The sequence below is a fragment of the Lagopus muta genome, chromosome 2 (assembly GCF_023343835.1).
Source record: "Lagopus muta isolate bLagMut1 chromosome 2, bLagMut1 primary, whole genome shotgun sequence".
NCBI classification, from domain to species: domain Eukaryota; kingdom Metazoa; phylum Chordata; class Aves; order Galliformes; family Phasianidae; genus Lagopus; species Lagopus muta.
The window spans coordinates 49,637,725-49,661,282 of NC_064434.1; the positions used below are offsets into that span (position 1 = coordinate 49,637,725).

General features: G+C 35.3%; 1 protein-coding gene across 11 annotated transcripts in view; it reads right to left on the reverse strand.

Moving 5' to 3' along the window:
- TRDN (triadin) overlaps nucleotides 1-23,558 on the reverse strand; it is a 208,688-nt gene that overhangs the window by 25,166 nt on the left and 159,964 nt on the right. For all 11 annotated transcript variants that reach the window (XM_048937079.1, XM_048937077.1, XM_048937080.1 and 8 more), the window contains 3 exons: nucleotides 16,659-16,688; nucleotides 4,280-4,306; nucleotides 3,304-3,351 (listed from right to left, as the gene is read on the reverse strand). In XM_048937079.1, coding sequence (XP_048793036.1) covers nucleotides 3,304-3,351; nucleotides 4,280-4,306; nucleotides 16,659-16,688 — 105 coding nt within the window. The remainder of the gene's footprint in view (nucleotides 1-3,303; nucleotides 3,352-4,279; nucleotides 4,307-16,658; nucleotides 16,689-23,558) is intronic.

Below are 23,558 nucleotides of genomic sequence, written 5' to 3' on the forward strand. Positions count from 1 at the left end.
CAGGAGCAGTGTTTCCAACCTGCCAAATGTCCTTAAACATGGGAGAAAGCACCAGAGATAGGCGGAAAGGAACTGCCTGTGAATCGCCGTGTTACCTCTCTACCAGTGCACCCTTATGGTCATCATTAAGATCTACTTCTTTTTTGTGGGAGCAGTTTCTGTAGACTCTAAATGTCTAATGTGGATACTAGACCCTAGTCCGCACTCTGACTAAGTATGTAGAATGGAATTTAGAGTGTAACTTCTACGTAACTTCTTTGTTTTTTCCTCCTGAGGGTAGAGAGAAAGTTCATCTGCTTCTCTGCAACCATTTATTTTTAACTTAACTCTCTGAGATTCCCAGAGCTATACACATGCCAAACAGGATAAACAGGGCTATTGCCATTTTATCATGTGGCAACAGACAGAGAAGCAGTCTCATTTCTGCAGTCTGTGCTTTTTGTAGGGAAGTACTGAGGGGAGAAAATACAGGGAAAAGTAAAGCTCAATTTTGGTTGATCTTTTCTATCCTTTGGAAATAAAGAAAAAGATTTGCACTGCTGTGCTTTACAGTTGTCATCTGGTGGGTGGTGATTTAATTTCTTTTCACCCGTATTAAGTTTAGAGCTTTTTTTTCCCCCTTACTCAGCTATTGTTATGAATGCAGTGAATTAAAAATCTCATCTCTGTTTCATGGCTGCCTGTGAAAGTGGAAATGTTTTTATAGCTCAAGCAGCAACTTGCTGAGATCAGGTATTCTCTTTCTGCTCTTTGAAGACCTTTAACATATTAATTAATTCACATATTCACTTATTGAAATTAGGATATTGAATTTTCTATACACTAATAAACAAAACAAATGAAAAAACAACCCAAAGATTGGTGACTTTATACATAACCCTTTAACTCTTCACTGGATTAATGACAAGTAAAACTCAGAATGTGTGTAGCTTTTTTGTAGCTTCTCTTTATTTGGACATTATCCCTGCTCCCTTTAACACTAGATTGGATATTCTTTCTTTTTCTAATTCTGATGAGAATTTACATCAATGCTTGCCCTATAACTGTAGGAATCTACAAACAAAATCTGTGAGTGGATGGCATGTCTGATTCATCTAAAAGTATGAGAAGGACTTTCTTTTCAAAGCAAATTCATTTCTGAAAATAGTGTGTCTTGAATGGGCCTAATAACATGCATTCATCTGTAGATAAATGCAGTAATTCCTTGGTATTTGTTCACCTATCTACTCTGCAACTTAACTGTACAGCAACTATTGATCTTCTGATTCCACTGGAGAGCACCATGAAGGCTGCATCTCCTCTTTTCCTGGCAGATCTCCAGATGGTGACTGTATGGCTTTTTGTCTGTGTCCAACAACTGGTTATAAGTAGAAGGAAACCAAATGAGCAAATTAGCAAAACTTAAGAATTTACAGTCTCTACAAGGGAATACTCTTCAAGAAATCAAGAATTTTCACAAAATCATATCAGTTTACTAAACTTTCCATGTGGAGAAAAGCAGTGAAAAGAACTATGTTTGACCAAAATAGAAGAAATGCTTCAGCCTTTTATCATAGATATTTTATACCTCATTTAATTCTTTTATTACTATATCATGAGGACTCCAACAGTAACATTAAAAATTTGATGACTTCATAAAGATACAAAAATTCCAAAATATTATCATTTGTGAAATATTCAGAATTATAAAAAAAATTCTAAAATACAAGAGACTTTTTAAATTTTCTCTGCAGCACTTCTGTGCAGTACTACCAGCATTAATATTCATTTCTGGGGGGGATATCTAATTTAAATAGGAAAAATATAAAGCTGTAAATATTTCTGTGTATTACAGGTAGCTTTAGATGATTTACAGTAGGAAAGAATCCTCTCGCTTTACCTGCTTCTGCACATCCCCTAAACACTTTTTAATTTCCCTATAGAATCACTCTATTTTCTGAGATTCTCTAGTTACTCGGTCATGTGACACTTCTAAAACTGATGACAGCAGACATAAGAATAATAGTTTGAAGCTGCTCTGTATCAAGGTGAAAAAGGAGGCCGCTGCTTTGTACAGAATGAGGCTTTTGTAATTCAGCTGCAAACTCAAGAGCTCTAATTGGCAGGCAGAAGCATTATTACCACCTGTGTTGGCAGATTAATACTTGCAGTCATCATCTGAAGTTCAGAAGAACCAATGCTCTCCAAAGGAACTGTTAATCACTGGAAATTTTTTACAATAAAGGAAATGTAGCAAGTTTTTTTGTTTGCTTGTTTTGTTTTAAATTATTATTATTATTATTTTCAAATTCCAAAGGCTTTAATCGGGAATTTACTATACCAGAGCAAACTTCTCATCAGTCTGATGTACAGGCTATGATAAGATGCTCTGATGTTTGCAAGTGCCTTACAATGGAAATTCAGTTAAGTGCTAATATCTCGATCAAAAAAAGCTAGTTGTGCAGATAGAGCTGGTTCTGTTTTGGTGGGTAGGGGAACTGTTGTGCTGCCTGCCTGGGTGACACAATAATGGGCATTAAGACCCCTACCATCACATGCAGTGCCAGACAAGGTGACTTTCTCACCAGGGCATGTCCGCCTCAGCCAAGCTCACCCACCCCTGTCTGCTGGCTAAAATATCTGCTAGCTCTTAATATCTGAAAGGTGGACAAGGAGGCAACATTTCTTGGTGTGTGCCTTTAAAGGCTGGAGTGAGGAACATTCCTTTTTTTTGTCCTGTTGACTCAAAAACAGCAGTATAACTAAATCAGTTGTTAAAGTCTTGTAGGAAACTGTCAAACTGTCCATGAAATATTTAACTTGCAATTTGGACACCGTATTATAAAAACAAAAGAGAAGTAAAAGTACAGGAAAAAAAATTGTTATCTTACAAATAATCCCCCCCCCCAAAAAAAATTAGGAAAAAAAAGATGAAAAACAAGGATTTTTGGTCACCATTGAACAAGGTTTTAAGGGGTTTATTTGATTATTTATTCGTGACTCATTTTTTATGTGAAATTTAAACAGCAGCACTACCAAAATTGTTCATTAGACACCAATGCAAAGGCCATACAGCCTTCAGCGAGATCACATGGAGCTAATATATGCAGAGCAATAGATGAGATATGCTGTCAGTCTTGTTTCTTTACAGCAGACAGATTGTAGGTCTTTGTCTTCCTCCTCAAAAAGTACAATGAGGACCAAAGCCCCAGTCACACAACAAAATCTCACAAGCACGTAACTCAAGCCTCTAAGTTTTGCAGACCACAGTGGTCCATATTGAGCTGAGCATGGAGTGACTGGAAATTGAATTACCAAACTTACCTGGCTTATTGTGAGAGATTGATTTTTCATGTTTAATATGTTCATGCTCTGCAAATAAGAAGAACCCCTACTTTAGAGGTTTTTCATTTTTACATTTTAAAAATAAAAGATTCTCTTTATAATTCTAGGAGGTTATTTTGCATTATGTATTAACATTAGACTTGATTTTTATAAATACTAGTCTTGAGAAAATATTTTAAAAAATCTTTCTCAAAATCAAAATAATACAAAAAAATTTGTCATCATTTCTCCTTGATGTTTAATGTAGAAAATATTGAAGCTTTTTTTTTTTTTTTTTTTTTTTACTTTAGAAATGAAGCAGTATTGCATCAAATGGAAAAGAAAGTTCAATATACTGCATGAACAAAAATTTGCTTTTCATATTCCTCTGTCATCCTGGGATCAGTTTTTCTGGATTCCACATGCAGTGTGAAGCAGTGACAGAAATAAATATTACATTTTATTAATACACAAGCTGAATGCAATTTTGCAGCTTTTAAAAACATTGATATTAGAAAATATAATATGGAATAGAAAAAGGAAAGCAAAGGAATATCAGAGGAAATACTAAAAACATATTTCATTCTGATTTATAGCAGCTATGTCTAAACTGCGCAGCACACCAGGAGGTAAATCCCTCCATTGTATGGATCAGAGCCTGGACAAGGAAGCGCACAGACCCTTCCTAGTCTATGTTACTCATGATTTCTGCCAGTGCCTCATGGAAAAAGAAGGCACAGTTAGTTCTTATCCAAACCTGAACCGGAGTAGAGTTTCCACACATGCTGGGGCTTGTGAAACATACCTGATCCTGCGCTATAGAGACTGTCACTGAATGTCAGTTTCAAAAGTCAAAATTTCCTGTGAGCGTTTGCTGATGAATCTCATTTTGTGCTGCCAAGACTTTGAAGATGTAAAAAAGTATCTTTCTCTTAAAACCTGAAGTAACAGCATTCTTCAACAACTTTATACTTACTGTGTTCGTGAGGCTTCTCTGAAGTGCCTAGAAGTAACAAAAATCTTTTAATACTTTTATGACTACAAAACAGGATTTAATGCATTTATTTGTGACATTTGCAAATGGATAGAACATTTAACATTCAGTTAATTCTCTAATAAAATGTTTGACACTATATATATATTATTCTTTATACTATCCATCTCAGCCACCTAACTGGGACACTTAAGAAACATAGACGCTTTAAAATCCTCATTGAGCTGATGCTTGATATAACTGCCTCTGTAAGACTTCTACGTGTCCTTTGTGGGCTGAGTTGCCTGCACTAAACAATGACCATGTCTGTAACCTAAGTTAGTGACACTGGTAGGCGAGGTGCCCAGTTCAGTGTTGGTTATTCAAATCTGGAAGTGCCCAATACTGGAAAAAAAAAATAGATAATACTTGTTGGAGTGACAAAGTGACACCTAAGGCAAACTAAATTAGACCTTATGTCAGCCCTGACAAACACACCTGCCGCAGTAAGGTCAGTACGCTTTAGATGTATAAGTGACGCTCCAGTGAGCAGAAAGAAATATCTGAAAATGAGTGGGGTGCAACTAAACAAAAAGCCTCATTGCTTCACTGCCACATCTCTTAAACTTTCCACTTCTTTTTGTTTCCCCAGAAAAGAACAGATTAAATAAAATTAAAACCTGAACTAATGGTTTGCATGAGCAATGAGAGAGAGGTAAAAGCTTAGGAAGCCATGCCCCATACCATTAGTAGTGCTATGGAAGGAAATCCAGTGCTTAGGCCTGGCTTGCCATGTGGATTTTTCCTTTTAACTTTTGTAAGGCAGGTGTTTCTCAGGCCATAAAGGCTCTGCCACCTGTATGTATCAGTCTGCCACAGTCTGAGAAGATGCAGCAGTGCAGGATGAGCTGCCTATGCAGGCCCAGACACACAAGCAGTAATTTCTGTTTTACTCGCTTTCACCATCGTAGAATCATAGAATCATAGAATTGCTTGGGTTAGAAGGGACCTCGAGGATCATCAAGCTCCAAACCCCCTCCTGCAGGCAAGGGCTGCCAACCACCATATCTAAAACTAGACCAGGCTTCCCAGGGGCCCATCCAATCTGGCCTTGAACACCTCCAGGGATGGGGCATCCACAGCCTCTCTGAGAAGGCTGTTCCAGCATCTAACTACTCTCTTGGTAAAGAACTTCCCCCTGATATCCAACCTAAATCTTTCCTCCTTCAATTTAAAACTATTTCCCCTTGTCCTGTCAAGGGGCTTTCCTGCTTTCCTGGAAGGGGCAAAGCCTTTTCATTTTACGTCAAGTATCTGTTTAATCCAAGTTGTCTCTGTGATGTGAAGAGTCAATGGCTGGAGATGACATGAAGAATAAAGCAAAAATAATGGAACATTTTATTGGGGCAGTAGATTAAAGATGCAAATTAGAGGGACATACTTGCTTACAAGTTTAGTCAAATCCCATTGTAGTTGAGTATTCAAGAAAAATGTTGGAAATTTGAAAAGGGGATTCACTTTGTATTGTATCAAAAGGTGTTATGAGATACACTCAGCAGCTACAAATTTCTGTTTGCTAAAGGAAATTCATGGAAAATATAAAAATATCCTGCTTTTTGGGTGCTCGTATGCTGACTTATATAACAGACTAATGTGATACTCTTACAATTAAAAAACATCACCTATAATGATCAGAGGTACACCCTGCCTTCTGTTTCTGGTGTAACACAGCATACACATACAGATAAAAAACAAATCAGAGATGAAAAAATGAAAATCTCAAATTAAAAAAAAATTACAGACTATGTCAGCTATGTTAAAATTTAGCATAAATAATATTTGTTCTGCCAAATATGCCATGACTTCAGTCAGTTAAATATTAAGCTTATTATTAAGCTTCATTTGTGCCATATTATTTCATCAAAGATGACATTTGAACTACTTACACAGCAAACAAAACCCCAAAATGGAATCCCAAGAATCTTATTTCCTTTTTTTCAGTATCACAGTTGTTTGTGACACAGATATCCAGACTATTAACTCAGTGAAAACGTGATGATAAAAACTAGATGTTGATTATCTATTCAGAATTTCCAGAATATTTTATTACATATTATATGGTATTTAATTTAGAGAGTGAGAAATTAAAGGTTATGTTCTGCCGCTCTCCCTCATCTCATGTACTATATTGTTCTGAAAGTGAACATTTATTCAATTTTTGTGCTTAAATAATATTTCTTTACACAGTACCTAGACAAGCTTTGATACTCCATGCTGCAGAATGTGTGAATGTTGAAAATTTTCATCATCTTGAAAAGTGAGTAGGCAAATTACAGAAGAGACTACTTAGAACATGAAATACTATTTCTGGCTTAGGAAGTGTCTGAGACGAGGTCATGGGAGATCATGAGACTCTGTTATGTGACTGTTTCCTTTTGTACTCTTCCCCAGACTTAGTGTTTTGGGTGTTGGATTAGATAAACTCTTGATATCTCCTCAAACAGCTGCTCTGATGTTATTAACTAGCAGCATTATCAGCTGGGTAAATAACCCCTTGTTTTTCACAATGTTTTAAAAGTCAGTCCTTAGTATTTGTTTTATCTCTATTTGCTTAACACTTGAAGAAGGAAAAGGATCCGATGCAGATCTAATGAGAATAGAGAAAGCTTTGATGAAATACTTGAAGCTACATAACATCTGAATTAGATCAATGAAACTATCTAGGCCTAAGCTCAGCAGAAACTTTTTTGAAATTTCTTTTATGTCATTCTAAATTAATCTTGGTAACTGGGATTAATAGTTATCTTGCTGTATTTCACATTTGCTTAGAATTTTCTTTGACTCTTGTCTGCTATTCTGAATGCCAGAAGGGTATTAATTATATACAGCATATTTTTGTAAATTAGCTTCAAATAGGGGTTCAGAATAGAAATCTTCTGGTTTATTGAATGGTAAATTGGTGAGGTTAAAAGAAGAACATACTTTTTGATTACAACATGGCTATTTTCCATCTGGATAACAGTTATTTACTGTTCAGATACAAATATATCATCAAGCATGCATACTCTGTAAGGAAATAATATGTTATGCAGGAAATGGAAGCAACACTAGAACTATTTCTTTTAGTGAAGAATAACAAAATACTAATACATTGTGTAGCTGAGAAAATAACTTTTTATTGAATAAATACCTGCGTATGATAAATAAGATAGTTACTTTCCATTATACTAAATGCAAACCCAGTTCATCACCCATTAAAGAAAGCACAAAGGCTAACAGGATTTGGACTGGGCATTAGATTAGCACAGTAGTGACATCACTCTGTAAAAACAACCCAGGCCAAATGAGGAATCACAATCAAAATGATGAATTAATGGAATTCTCAAGATTTGTGCCTAAATTTATGGTTGAAACAGTTTTGTTCTAGACAAGTGCAAGGGTTTTCGGATTGGGGAGCAACTGTGTTATCAAAAAGACAAGCGGAGTAAAATACATTCCTTATATTTGGACAGTTCAGAAGGCCTTAGATCACATAAACTTTGGAAAACAATAAAAATATAATGCAAAGAGATTCATCACAACTTAGCACTGTACAAGAGCAGTAGGAGGCTCTGTGAAGTTATTGCCTCCCTACTAATTGTCACTTATGGGAGCAGTCATAGAATCATTAAAGGTGGAAAATACCACTAAGATCATCTAGTCCAACCATAAACCATCACCACCATGCCCATGACCCTTCAGTTCCATACCTACACAGTTCTGCAAAACTTCCAATCAAATGTTCCCACAAGTTTTCCTGATCAGCAAACCTGACCTCTTATATCTGCTTATGTCCTCCTCGATTCCTGCTGGCTGGCTAAGCAGCTGGCAGACCGATTGTGCAGAAAAAACAGCCTAATGAGCATATGTCTAAAAAATTACTCATCAAAAAGTAGATTAGTTGCAACACGATTCTGTTACGAGACTGGTTTATGCTCTCCCTCATCCTTGCTCTAGGTTAGGACATTTCCTCAACAGTATATGGCCAATAGTTACACTATGGAAGGGTCAAAGTAAAGAAAGCATGAAGAGTGTGGTAGTGACATAAATAAAGGGAGCTGGTATGTGAATATTGTAAATTGAATGCTCTGTAAGCCTTACCTTTACAGAATCTCTTAATTTCCTTCAGAGTTCATTTTATATTTCTGTTTAATTTTAAATATATCTTCAGGATATTTGTCCAGGTTTCTACCCATTAAGGAAGTACTATGCCACATTAGCAAGACAGGTATTACATACTAAGAGATTTGTTGAGTTTATCTGCAAAGTCTGCTAAAGATAAAGGAAGCAGAGAAACCAGATTTCCAAAAAGTATTTTCCATCTTGTTTAACATCAGAGAGTGTTTTAGTCTCTACAGCACCACAAACTTCTTTGGACTACCATTTCAGCATGAGTCTTGCGACTAGTGAGGGTGATAGTGTACGTGACTAAGGCCATCACTCCCCAAAATGCCATGATTTGGCATTAAAATTAATAATTAATTGCTGCCATTAGAATGTATAGGGTATTCACCTCTGACAGATTAATATTTCTGCTATTCACCAAAAGTGAGCAGGCTGTTCTCACAGTCTCTACTGCCTTATTTCCACTACCAGATAAATGCTTTCCTGCAGTTAGCATGTTTGTGTCCTTGCTGTTTGATTTGTCATTTACCTTAGGGCTGCATAGTGCAGAATGAGATGACTCTTAGTTCTGGGAGATTTTGCTGTAATTCTCTAGAGCCACTTTTTTTTAAAAAATTTATTTTTAACAGAAATTCAACACTGTTTTATATAACTGGGAAAAACAAAAAGTACTTCACAGAGAGAATGGAAGAAAAAAAACTTTACCACGGGGTAAATATAATAGAACTAGAAAAGAAATACAGACATTTGCAATATTTTTAAATGTTTTTTAATGAGAGGAATTGCTTCTACTTGATTCTGAGATGCATGCCTTTAGGGAGCATCAGTAATGATCCCAATCTTTCTCTGTTTCCCAGTTTGTCAGTTAAACAATAGAACTGCACTGGGAAGTATAAGTCTTGTTGAAACAGCAATCTCATACGATAGCAGTAAAAGCTAATGCCTTTAAAGTACTATAAGTCTTAAAATCCAAGGAGTACACATCTTCCATCGACGGAGCTGGAAAGTATAAAATTTCAGCCAAATGCAGATGAGATACATGTTCTGTATTAATGCATTTCATCTTTAGGTACGTGTGTTGAAAGGCCTGAAGAGCTTCCTCTCAATATCCTCAGCTTCTGGCGTTTTCATGTGCTCTTCTCTGAAATTATGGGATGGGAACATATAGATCAGGGAGAATATGCTTAACAAGCCTTTATTTAAGTAATATTTTTTTTTTTTTTTTTTACGTATAATTAAGGTAGAACATAGCAAAGCTCAGGCCATATTTTATATTAAAAAAAAATTATTGGCACATAAAGGGTAACTGAGTGAAATCAGGCAGATTAAGATATGTAGGTTGTTAGAGTGATTACATCTTTTTCTGAATATTAACACTAGTTTCTACAAAAATAGTGTTGTTTACCATTCCAGATAAGCAATTGGAGCTCAAAGGAGTGCCTCTTGCAGGTGTTGTTAATACTTATTAATATTTAGATGTTCAGTCTATTTCATAATGCCTGTTATTTGTTAAAGAAGCCAGACTAATTCCCTGGGTCCAGACTCCATGCAAGTATCTTGACTATGAGCATTTTTTTTTTAGCTCCTTCTTAAATATGAATGAATTTTATGTATAACCATGGATGACATATATATTATTACATGAATGTAAAATAATGGTCATTAAGACAACAATGAGATGACCTAACCAAAATCTAGAAAAGAAAATCGGAAAAGAGATTAGTTCATATTAGGAATGGAAAATAATAAGAAAGAAATTAGCACTTGAAAAAATGGACTTTTCCCAATATACTATCCATATTAATATGGTGATTAAATCAGAGGACTAATGGCTAGCTTCTAGGGGCAGAATATCCTAAGCCATAATTTTTTCTCATGAATTGCTGCTGATCTCTTATTTTTGCTTTGATTGCAACTTTGTAAGAGCACAATTTCTTTGAGTACTCATTTACAACCGTCTTTGTATGGGGTAATAACCGAATATTTGTCCCACGGGTAAATTTTTAGCCAATTAACCATGTGCTATATGGATATTCATGTGTTTAATTATATTATGCTGATTGACAGCTGAAAGTGTTGCTAACAATGCTAATATACATGTGTTACACCTAACTTATAGGAACAACACAGGCCACCAATTACACAGATCACACTTCCCTCAGAAATCACAGCTGTTGAGTAATCATTATAAACTAGTTTAGCTGTCTTCCTTTATTGGCAGCGGGGGCTGAATAAATTACTGCTGCACTTTAACAGAAACCACAATCATAACTGCATTTGAAATGCTATGCAAGATCTGCCAATGTGAATTGTTTTCCAGGTTTATCATTTAATAATACACACAGAAAATTGTAGTGTTGCCACAGTTTTACCTTAAAGGGACTACGAAGATTTAACTGACATCAGGTTTTAGATTGTCTTGTTGAGAATGTAATTTTGGGTAAGTTTAAAAATATATTAATGTAAGTTTAACACCATTAGTTTTTTGTGCCTTAACTTAATTATGAGTACAATAAAAATTAAGTGAAAGGATTCTAAACATGGATTTTGTAGCTTAATGCTAAGCATTCTAGATTAAATATTTACATTAGCCCCGCTGTCTTTATATAACGAAAATAGCTATTTAGTCAACTACTAATAAAAGTAAATAACTTTCTTCTTTTGCACACTCTTTTCTTTTGATGTTAAGCTCTTAAAAGAGGAAAACAAAGGTTTAAGGAGGGTTGTTGAGGTAAAAAAAACAAACTATCCTGATGTTTATTGCAGTATGTTTTATATTTTTTTTATTAATCCTGAACTGTGTACCTTGTTATTGCCAGATCAGAAATACACAGAATTCCAGGAGGAAGATCCTTGTATCCTGACAGATATCTAAGGCAGATTAATCACTCAATCCCTCTCTGGGACTCTTATTTCTCTCCAATAACTCTTAAATAAGACAAGAGTGAATAGCTTCAATTTATAAGCCTCACTTTAGACTTCTAAATTTGTGTGAGATAAAACCTTTTAAAAGTTAGCTCATCTGAAGTGTTTTAAATTTGTGAATTCAGTGAAAATGCATAACATGGATTGGTCTTGAGCCCAGCGCACTTACTGCTCCTCTGCCTATTTTCTACTTCCATTGAATGGGTAATCTGGAGGGTGTATTCCTGTCATGTCTTATCCTAATGCAAGTACTTGCAACATGAAAAGCACAGGAGCCTGTTTCCTCAAGATCTGGCCATCACTTAACGGTGGTTTTGAATGAGAGCATTAAGACTCAGCCCTGCAGAATGCACATTCATTATTTATTTTCTCTGAGATTGTTGAGACAAGGCGTACAGAGGCCAAGCAAATTTCTGCTATTCAATGTGTACTTTTCAGTCTATCTTCCATATTTCATGTAAATTCTACATTTGTTTTCCTGGAAAACGCCTTGGTTTTGCTTCCTCAGCATTGGAAGCCAAAAAACACCAATGTATAACAACAGTTGTCTATAAAATGAAAAACATCTTTAGGCAGGAGTGGATTAATATTAAAAAGTACCTTGTCTGTTACTAAAGTCTCTCATAAAATCGGTTTTTCTGTATAATAAAGACAGCACTATTTTGTTCTTTATCTGATTCAGGAGGGCAACGCTAACAACCGGTTCGCAGGTCCCTTGGGCTCCATCTTGTGGCGAATTCAATGAGTGTTATCCCTTGGGAGAGAGTCCTACCTCGAGCTACAGTCAACATAGCACTGATTATTTTACACAACATAGTTGATTGTGACTGCTTGTTTTATTTTCTCACACACACAAAAATTATATTTAATACTATTTTTCAGATCAGAATTTAAATAAATATTCTACTTTTGTTTCTCCATTTAGAAATACACATTCTGCCAGGGGGATGCATGATGCACTTCACAGTTATACAATTAAGTCATCTAATTTCTTGTCATTTGAAGCATTTAAAAAAACTACATTATGGAGATGGGGTTTATATTACACCAGAGATAACTGCAGCTGAACAAAACTCCCATGCTGCCATGGGCTTTATTAATAAGATGGTTGCCTTACTTTTTTTTCTGGTCAAAATCAAACATAAGCAGTTCTGAAATCCAGTACTACCCAGTTCATTTTCAGTTTGACAAGCATCATGATTTTTCTATATATTTCAAAGGGATTTTGCTTTTCCTTAGCCAGTTTGTACCACACTGTATGGGGATCAACAATTTCCCATTACCATGAACAATTCTAAGAATTTTTTTTTATTGGATTGGCAAAAAAAAAAAAAACAAGAAGTTCGGATCTTGAATGTATATATTTTACTTATTTTATGCATTTGTTTTATACTATTTGCACTCAGACTATATATTTTTTGTTTACACCATGATGTGTTTATTGCAAAAACACAAATTTTGATCATGCGTGCCATCCTATCAATTTTCTGTTAATGAAACTTGTCAGCTGAATGTGTTTTTAGCCTTCTAAAAACTGTTAAATGAATTTAAGAGCAAGCTGCCAGAGTGATAATGCTGAAAACCAGAAGTAATGTTATCGTCTACTAACATTAATATGCAAATAACTTCTGTATCTCACTGATTTACAAGAGCTTATAACATCAAACAATCTATACAGGAAATGAGAATTCCAGAAGACAACCAGTCTAACTGTCCTAGAAGTAAGACAGAGCTCCCTCTCTCATTAGCTGTAAGGAACCTACAGAAACAGATTTCCTGGCAGATCAGGTACACAATTCATGTTATGCAATGACATGGTTCTTACACTTATGCACGTGGATTTGTAATCCTCTGGGATTATGTGGTTGTTAAATCCTGTTTGACTTCTCTAGATGTTTTTTCACTATAATCACAGAAGTAATGAATCTTCAGGGAAAGTTTCCCAAAACTGACCTTGAGAGAGAATTTACTAAACTTTTTAAGGTTGTTTGTTTGACATCCCCATTTCAGTCCATGACCTCTTCAGTCAGAAATCAATCAGGTATGGAAGCTATGAAGTGAAATGAGAAATTGGCTTTAATCTGGCTCCATTTTGCACAAAGCATTTTTGGGACATTCTGTAACTATGCAACAATTTTTGAGTGATAAATATGCTGTTTTTGTTTACCATATTAACACTTTGTTTCTGCCTTGAAAAGGTCACGTAGAACTGAAATTTGCTGAAACGTTTTGGTATTAAAGTTATGTTTATCATTTTCTTGAGGTACACTGAAACTGATGGGCTTTATTTCACATCACTAATATCCAGTTCTGTTCTAATCCATGTAAATTTTGACTTGTGCTTTTAAAAAGAGTTAAAAATTTTTTTTGTCCTAGCAGCAAAATTTGCTCTTGGGGATTTTAGGAAATGCCTTCGTCACGCAGAGTTGCTGCCTCTTGCCCTTTAGAAACTGACAGTTCTTTATACGCTCCTATGATGGCTCCTCTGTCCCACACATGTTGAAATATGGCATAACATGATTCTGGGAGCTGAAGCTGACTGTTTTCTTCAGACTTCAGATGCAAAGTCTTAGGGAACTAACTTTTCAAATAGAAGGGATTCATGCATAAATTTCATGCATAAACTGTGCCCAACTGTTCCTTGCTAGAATCACTCATTTTCTCAATTTAGATAAATCAATGAAATTTATAAGCCTTTTCCATCTTAATTCTGTTCTTTTCTGCCTTTTTCAAACCCCTTTATGTCTGATTTATGCTGTGTACAGAATGTACTGTCGAAACTAAGTGTCATTCCATCTTTATCTCTTCTCTTCTTATGATGGCTTGTCACCCTGCGTTGCTCATTATTCATGCTTTTCTAACTGAAGGGTGTGGATTGGAATAAGAAGGAATAATTGAAGAAAGCTTCATAGACAATACAGTGCCTATGTACTTCATGATTCGCATGAGAAATGATAAAGTGCTATTTGAACTGTGCATGCTAGTACCATAATGTATTTTGGATAATGAGCCAGTCAATTTAGAGCACTGTCTGGCTACTTCTATTATTTTTGCAGCTGGGCAAAAGAATACTGTATACTAAAGGAAAAACAGCAAGCATTTTTTCTTTGTATTGCCAGTCGAAGGAATACACATGCAGCCTGGAGCAATTTTCAATAATAACAGAATAAACAAAAATAAATAAAATCTGACATTATCAGGAGTTAGCTATTAATATGCCATATTTTCTGTTTGGAGCCTGCAGAAAGTGTGAAGCTGGATATGGAAACTAAAGTATGATATGTACATCTTTGGGAAGAAGCCCATTTTCCAGCTTAGTGCCTAAGACAGGAACCTTAATTAATGGCCAGTTTTCCTTACTTGCTGGAAGATGTCAGATCAACAAGTTTTTCACTACAATCACAACCTTCCTTCCTGAAAAATGTTGGACTTAGAAACCCAACAGTAAGTTTAATAATAATAATAATTAAAAAATAAAGAAATTATTTTAAGAAGAATGACTTTTAGCTCCATTCACACCTCTACATTTCTGCAAAGTAACTAGCTGCAGGAAGTTCACTCCTCAGCCAGGTGCTTGAAAGTATCCTACAAGTTTCTCCTGGCAAAATCCTCTGAATTAATTAAAAAAACAATTTTTTTTTTTTTTTAATAAGCAAATACATAAAGAACAATAAGAAAAAAAAGGAAAATACATCAAGCTTCAAATAATATTCATTAAAATTTCAATTCATCATTTCTGTGAGGGGAGGGTAAGGTAAAGGAGGAAAAAAAGTCTTAGCCTGTAAAAAATGAATCAAGGGCAAGCAGTAAGCATTACAAACAAATCCCCTTCAAGTTCTTCTGTAAATCAATGGAGCCTTAACCTGTGGTAAGGCTCACAGAAGTAGCATCCTATCTCAATTAGCAATTACCTCACTACTTTCTTTCCATTTAAGGTACAACAGTTCCTGTGCTAAGTGCAAGACAGAGAGCGTTTTGATGTCTGAAAACTAGTGCAAGGGTAACTGCCAGTTTCCTGATTCTCCCTGCTTTGCAGGCAACCTGTTATGCCTCAGTTACTGCAAATAAATCTTTGGACAAAATATCCTGCTTGATGCCTGTTCAGCAGGGTGGCTTTTTTAGTAACCAAGATTAATTTTATTATTCTCTTAAACACATGAAGTGAAATTTTGGCTCCAATGGAGTGAATGGGAATTTTGCCACGAACATCAACAGCCAAGATTTCACTCATGAACTGTTAAAACAGTTGAGACTACTATTTTTTTTTCCAGTTCAATTAATGACTCTGTACAGGAATAACAGGGAAGGGGAGGAGTGGGGGGAGGGAGGGGGAAAGAAAAAAAAAAAAAAAAACAGGATTAAAAATGTCTTCATGAATAGCCAGCAAAGAATGGCTCTGATGTTCAGCTATGTGAATCCTAGGATCTTCAAATTCTTTTGAAATGACAAAAGAAACATCTCCCTCCTCTTTACTCCCTCTCTCCCTCTCACCCTTTCACCCCCGCAAAAAAAGAAAAAGAAATTAATATCCTTCATAAATAAAGAACCAGTTCTGCTCACATTTACTTAACACTAAATCTAAAAAAAAATATCTATAGAAATCTATGGATAAGTTCTGAGATTGTTCCCAGATAAACATGCAGCATGTGGCTCACTAATCAAATAATCAATAACGTTGATTCTATTAAATAAAACATCACTGTTAATGATAGTATTTCATCATTTTTACAATTGAATTAAAATAGAAAAGTGATAAAAAATGATAATACTATAAATAGATACATCCAATAAATACAGGATGTTTATCTTTACAAACTTTAATTACTATTCTAGGTTCTGTTTCAGGATGAAGTTTTCTACCAATCTGTTAAAATGCCAAAGAGTGACTTTAACAAAGCTTACGTTCATGTTACATGCATATCTGGAAAGAGGAAATTAAATGCACTATAGAAAGCACATTCTGCAAAGACAAGCAGTCAGGTCAGCATGCATGGTGCACTAGAAGTTTTGTTCTCTTTGACAGATCCTAACACGATAACAAAAGCCTGCCATTTTCTTCCCGATCAGAACGATGAAGTATCTGATTCTGGGCATAGTTTGCCTATGGTAAGAAGGAGCAAACAATACTGGAAATGACAACTGTGTTATCACAGTTGGAGTAGACAAAGCTGGCTGATGGTAGCACATGAGGTGGTGTATGTCATTGCAATTGTATCACTGAATGAAAAAAAACATTTTTCATAGCAGTCAGAGCCTGAAAGACACTTCAGTCAAGGGAAAATAATTGGTTTACCTTTCTTCTCCTCTTGCTTCTTCACCGCAGCTGAAATGGAAACAAAAACAGTATTTTTTCACAACTGAATTTAATAACATGTAGTATAAGTAAAAATAACACAAACTTTCTAATATCTCAAAAATTACATATATTATGCAATATAGGAATAGATTTCTTTGGCAAAACAAGAAACTGATAATCAGAAATCTGATCTGTTTCCTCAGATTCCTGACTCTATGATTAATGAGAGCAAGATCCATCTTACCAGATTCTCACATTTCAGTAACAAAGTCAGTGTTCCTCTCAGACACTAATAACAGCAGATAAGAGGAGTAGAGTGAATAAATAAATGAGATGGAGTGTATTTCAGACTAGGAAGGCATGAATTAGAAAGCAGAGACTAAAGGAATGGTATTATGAACCATTTGTGTCTTAAAAAAAACCAACAAAACAACAACATATGAAGACATGTTTGGTTTCTAATCTTCTGCCTAAGACAGGAAACTGTAAGATCTGGGAAGGAACACAGACCACAAGGAAACTGTTGTATATTCCTTAGGTTAAGAAACCGGGAATCAGTTCCCCCAGAACAAACTGCTGCATGACTGCTATCCAATTTCTAGACCCCAAAAAATGCCCCAAAAGCTCAACTTGGGGTTCCAATACAGAATCACATTTATCCACAGGGAGTACAGTGAAAGTGTATCAAGATTTTAGTCAAAGGACTGAAACATTTGAAATAGGAGACAGTTACCTACATTTGCAGATTATTGCTCCAAACCTGATGGAAGTTAGCCAAACTTACACCTAAGTCCATCTGAATTCCATGTACTACCTATTTCCCAACCTTCATTTATAGAACCTTCTAAAAATTTAGTTAAGAATGCCAATTTATTTTGAAACTTATCTGCTAGGATAAGTGTAGTGAGCCCTGCCTTAGGCTAGCATTTGCTGGCTACAGAAGACAGAAGAATTCAAATTTGTAGCTCTTAAACCCCTGAAAATTGTACCCAGCAACAAACTGTCAATGCAAATGGATCTGCTGTGGTGCTGAAGCTGGAAAGGAAATTAGCAGAAGCATTGCTCTGCCCTTCCTTTGGAGAATGGGCCCAAGAAATCAAGGGTCATGAGGTGGGAGGAGAGAGCAGGCATTCTCTCAAAGGTTTGCATTTTGAGTTTCAGAGCTGATCTCTTCCTTTTGAGTGTTCTTAAACTAAAAAGCTACTATTTTTCTACTTCTTGTTTGTTTGTTTGTTTGTTTGGCAGTGTATTTGGTTAAAATAGAGAAAAAAGGAAAAGCCTGAACCTGAAATTACTGAAATGCTATTTACAAATGGCTTGAGGCAAAAATGAAGTAGATTTTAAAGATTTTTCATGCTGTTGGCCTCTTATTCTACTTTGAGAATAAAACAAATGTTTACTATCTCAGGAATGTGTCCAGAAGTGGAAAAAAATTTAATGTCTAGAATCAGTAAAGAATAGGCACAAAGATTCCAGGATTGGTCTTCTTTGTAATCACTTTTCTTTCATGGGTGACATGTGCATCAAACCCATGAAGTGTGCATTTAGTATAACTGTCATATCAGAGGATTTAGTATTTTTTCCCCAGAAGCTGCTATAGAAGCCTCAATGGCTCTCAGAAAGCTTTTTACTAATTAATTTCTGATCTACACAGACCAAAAATTTAGTATGCCATTAAATCATGTGGTGGCATCTGTTTGAATTTTCACCTTGGCCATGATTTTTCTGGTGGCATTCACTGTAAATACTCAACAAATCTTACGACTAACTACTGTTGCCAGTAGCATTGCTCTGATCAAATCCTATTATTCAAACTTATAACAACTAGGAAAAATTGAACAAGAGCACAAATAACACCATTCACATGACTCTTTTGGAAGATGAGCAATGTGTTAGTAACTGAAATGCAGAAAAAAAGGATGGATAGATGAAAGAATTTGGTCTAAAAATGATAAAAACTTGTTTACCTGCTGAGAACAAATGTAATATATCATAGTGAAGGACATGAAATAAAGTAGAATGATGAACTAGAGAAGATGATACTCAGTTATCAGAGATGGTCTTAAGTGTATTCTTTTTTAATGTTGTTTGGAGTAAGAACAAATTCCTATGCTGTTTCTATGCTATACTGATGATAGTTATTACCTATTTCTTGAATTAGGAATTTGTACCTACAGATCATGATTAAATAAGATGCCATTAACAATCATAAATTACAGTGACTCTAGCCAGTCACTGTTTTTTCTTTCCCAAGCTTATTCAATTTCAATCATACATTTCCAGTTCTTATCACTATTATACAAAGAAAAATGTTTATGAGGGAAACATAACATGAACGGGAAACATCCCATTTTTTCAGGGATAATGAATCCAGAATAACAGTCAGTACATAAACCAAAAATCCTCCCAGATTCAGAATGGATATATTGTATTTAACTTGGATCAGAAATTTAAATTTGAATCACCAGCAGTCCTCTAATTCCACAGACACGGGTGGTTCAGAGGGATTTATTCCTGAGCTTAACAGAAATACTTTTTAAAAATCTTGCAAATGTCTTGTAAGCACCATTTCCTACTCAACAATAGTCTGATCCTTGTGGCTTGATATCCCAGCAGTAGCCAGGAAGTAATATTTAGTTTGAATACTGTAAAATAAATTATTCCATGAATTCTACTTTTCTTTTAGAAGAAATTGATTTCCATCCTGAGGCATGAAATTTAACTTCCTTTCTAAATGTATAATAATTAATTATGAAAAGTTGAGCTATGAAAACTGCTCTGCCATGTAAATATTTAGTTCCTCTGTGGTGTTTTTGAAGAGCCCTTGACATAGACTCATGATTTACAGTCCTCCAATAGTGATCATACTAATTAATCCCACAGGTAACCTGAGTCTTCCTATTTCTTATTTGATGAGAAAGAGAATTATTTCTGTCCATTTCTCTTCTGTTTCTCTTTCCAATCCTGCTCTGGTGCCACATTATCATGTAAGAGTTTTGCATACAGCACTCCAGGACAAGATGCACTTTTGATTTATGCTTTATGACTTGATGTCCTAATGCATCTGCATATGGAAGAAAGTTCATTCAATTTTCTGCATAAAAACTTAGGGACCTTTTTAGAATTTATTAAGGTTATTCAGAGACATATTCTTCCCAATCTATCTTCCCATATTTCCCTCCCAATCTGTACTGCATTATGGTTAGTGACACTACATTTTTTTTTCCATTGTGCTGTCCATTCATCTGGTAAATTCAGTGTGTCACAATTCCTTCTGATCCTGAACTCTTTAGTAAATCTTATGGTATCAAAACATTTCATTACATTACTCTTTCCATCTTCTGTTAATTAAGGAATATAACACATCTAGGCAAGGAATTATTTTATGAATGGGCTTTAATATGGAAATGAATCAATAACTGTTTCCTAATCAAAGACTGAATTTTTTCAATAATGTCCCAGTTATGCAGCAGCTATTAAATTTCTGCAGTGCTTCCTATTCTGGAACTTTTTATAGGCCTATTTAAACCATCCCATAAAAGCTGTGTTTTATTGAGGTATATGAAGCACTTACATCTAAGACACAATTTCTCTTTTTAGAAACCATGCAACCTTGACTCTGTCACTTAATTTTCTAGACATGTTTTTGTCCTGACTTTAATCATGATTTCACCTTTTTCCTGACTGATTCTTCAGTCTCTGAATAACTCTTGAGAGTTAAAATATATTTAGCCCAACACACCTTCAGACAGTAACTTCTTTTGCTGAAGTTGTCAGAAGTTTTGACTAAGTTCTAACATTTATTTTGATAACAGACATAAGACCTGCAGTAAGACAAAAATAAAGCACAGACTCATTCCACATGTCAGGTACTTTATGATAACTGCTCATTGCATGCTGTTATGCTGAAGTGAAAACTGCCTCATGCAAGCAGCTCCAGCAAAGCAGCTGGCAGCCACTAGTTGATACTGCCTTTGCCCATCTCACCATAAATTGTCCATCTGTTCATAGTTTGAGAAGAAGGTGCAGTTTTAAAATATTTATGAACCATATAAAGTGATATTTCTCTCTCAGATATTCCTAACAGATATTTTGTCTCTCTTTGTCTGTCTTTCTAAGCTCAGAATTGCTCTTACCAATGTCAAGAGAAATTTTTATCACATTAAAAATCAGTATAGTGAGCATCAGAAAGGACAATTTAGCCTTTCAATTGTCTAGAGCATCTGTGTTTAGAATAATTTTTACTGAGTATCAGAAAACACCTTTCCTGCCCTTTCCCTCTTCTAGTTCAGGTTTTAATGAGGCTTGGTGGAATGACTTCTCATTTGATTATCATCACTGATTTTGTTATTAATGGGTAAGGAATATGTTGTGGTTGAAATCCCCTGCAAACCGGATATTTCTTTTGTTCTAATTTGCAAGAACTGGCTGTCAGACCTACTAAGAAAAATTTCATTCACTAGGTAACATCCAAAAAAGTTAGTAGCACTTTTTTCTTCATTACTAGCAATGCCTTAATGAGAATACATAAGCCCACTTTACTAGAATGAAAGCAGCACGAGTGTGTGAGTTCTGTTTCAGCACAGACTCTTTTGCACTTCAAATTATTCTTATTCCAGGGAGCAGGAATAAGGATATAAAATGAACAGAAATCATGGATGTCTTTGGATTTAGATCACTTGGATCACCTCAACAGCCCATGAAGTCATTGGGTAGAAGCACTAACAGAGCAAGTGCATTACTGAGATCCTTCGACTGTATATGGAGTCTGATCCTTCTTCTCATTGATAGTGAACAGGAAATACCAACTACCTACAGGAATCTTTCTTCTCCTGTACCTATGTAGGTTCCTGACACTTAATGCCTACTAGGTTCAAGCATGCTTCCAAAGATAGGTAAAAATCTGTTTTTAATAACATAGCAAAAGAGCAAGGAGCAGAGGAGAGCTAGCCAGACTTCTTGTCTTTCTGCAGCATGAGAAGGCACAAATCTCTTACTACCTCTCTCATCTTTCAGAGGAAGTGCCCAAAGTACTAACAGCAGTTTTTCACTTGAACAGTGCAATAAAGAGAGCAATATTATCAGGACCAAAGGTAAGCAATAAAGCAGAGGGATACTGAATCTGTAATTTGTTGAGAAGCATATAATTCTGGGCAGGGAAAATCCTTATTATTGGTCTCAAATATTGTGTGAAATGAATGTTTTGCAAAATTGTCTTTTACCGCACAAGAATGTATAAAGAAAAAGTTACATATATGCACTCAGAGGACTTGTATTATGAAGAAATGGGAATTCTAGCATGTGCCTACCTCCAGGAAATAGCCTAAATATCAGTCGGCATACTTTCACTTATGAACATGTTTTGTCTACTGAATGTATGCCTCCACATATGTATGTGCATGCTACTTCATTTTGGTTTGACTAAAAAAAAAATTGCCTCAAAACAAGCAAACATCAAACAAAAAGTATGAAATGATAAGGACAAAGTTACATTTTATTTATTAAAAAACTGCTCCATTTTCATTTTATATGAACAGTTTTTTTAATTAAAATTTTAGCTCTTTTTTTTTTTTTTTTAAATGGCTTACATTAATATTGTGCATTTTTTATTGCTGTTCTTCTCTTCTTTTCTCTATCTATTGAAGACTTTTTTTTGGAGAAGTTCTGCCTTACAATAGGAATTTACTACCTCGCCGTGCATCTCAGTCTTGGCATTTATAAATCTGCCATTATCTTGATGTCTGAGTTTTAAAGCTCTTGTGCCTTCTTGAAGTATTTCTAATTGGCACTGTTCAGAAATGAGATGACCAATTCTGCCATGGTTGGACCACATAGGCAGGCTCGTGTAGCAAATTTTATAAACCTTATATATATAGAATACATAGATACATAACTTATATTTAAGCTCTATTATTCACTAATTTCTATTGTAATTTTACCTCCAACTTTTGCAAATTCAACATTCATTTTTCAAAAGTGTGTTTGTCTTAACAAAGTGGGGGTTAGACTGTGGTCACTTCTGTTAATGCAGTTTATACTGGATTAGACAGATCACTGCAAAGTGGCAAACCATTGCAACTTCTCCAGGTGTTTTTCTGGTTAGCTATTTTAAACTAAGATGTCTATTAAAGAAGCTTCGTGTACTCTTAGTTGTCTAAAAAAGGTACCTCTTGTTCTTACTTCTTTACATGGCAATGATCACAAAATTTCTGGAGCACTTTCCCTACAAAGGCTTTTCTCAAACTGCCTGATCTATGTGACATGTCACTTATTATTTTCAGGAAAGAGAGGTTTAGAGAGGCGCAGCATCCCACAAGGATGCTTAAAGCCACTTTGTGCATTGGGGTTACAGTTTTCTGACAAAATGTCAATATCTTGTCATACATATTCAGTGTCACCGAGTTACTTGTATTTGTTTTTGGAAGTACTGCACGCATATGAATTCCAGCATCTAAGAAATGGCTTGTGAATATCTCTCAGATAGAATTGAGCTGAACTGTCTGCGAAGTGAGCTTGTATAAGATTTGCTTTGTCATGAACTTTGGTGACTGAAAAATGACTGAATCCTATTATAGACTGTAAGGTTGCTTCACTATACACATGTATTCAACCTGAAATCTTCCCATTTAAATTTCATTTTTCTGTTAAACTCCAGGGCTCTTAAAGGGTCTGCAGTTCTGCTCAGAATAACCACTTTACAGAATTACGATAAACAATACTTAAAGAAAACTATTGGACCAGTGTGCCAGGTAGCGTCTAATTCAAATGTTTTAAGTTCTTATAGAGTCAATTGGAGACAAAGAGAAAAGCAGAGTGCTGTGAGATACCAGTTTTTCTCAGTGAACCAGCAAGGCATCAAGCACATCCACAGGTAACCTGCATGGTTGAATGCTAGCC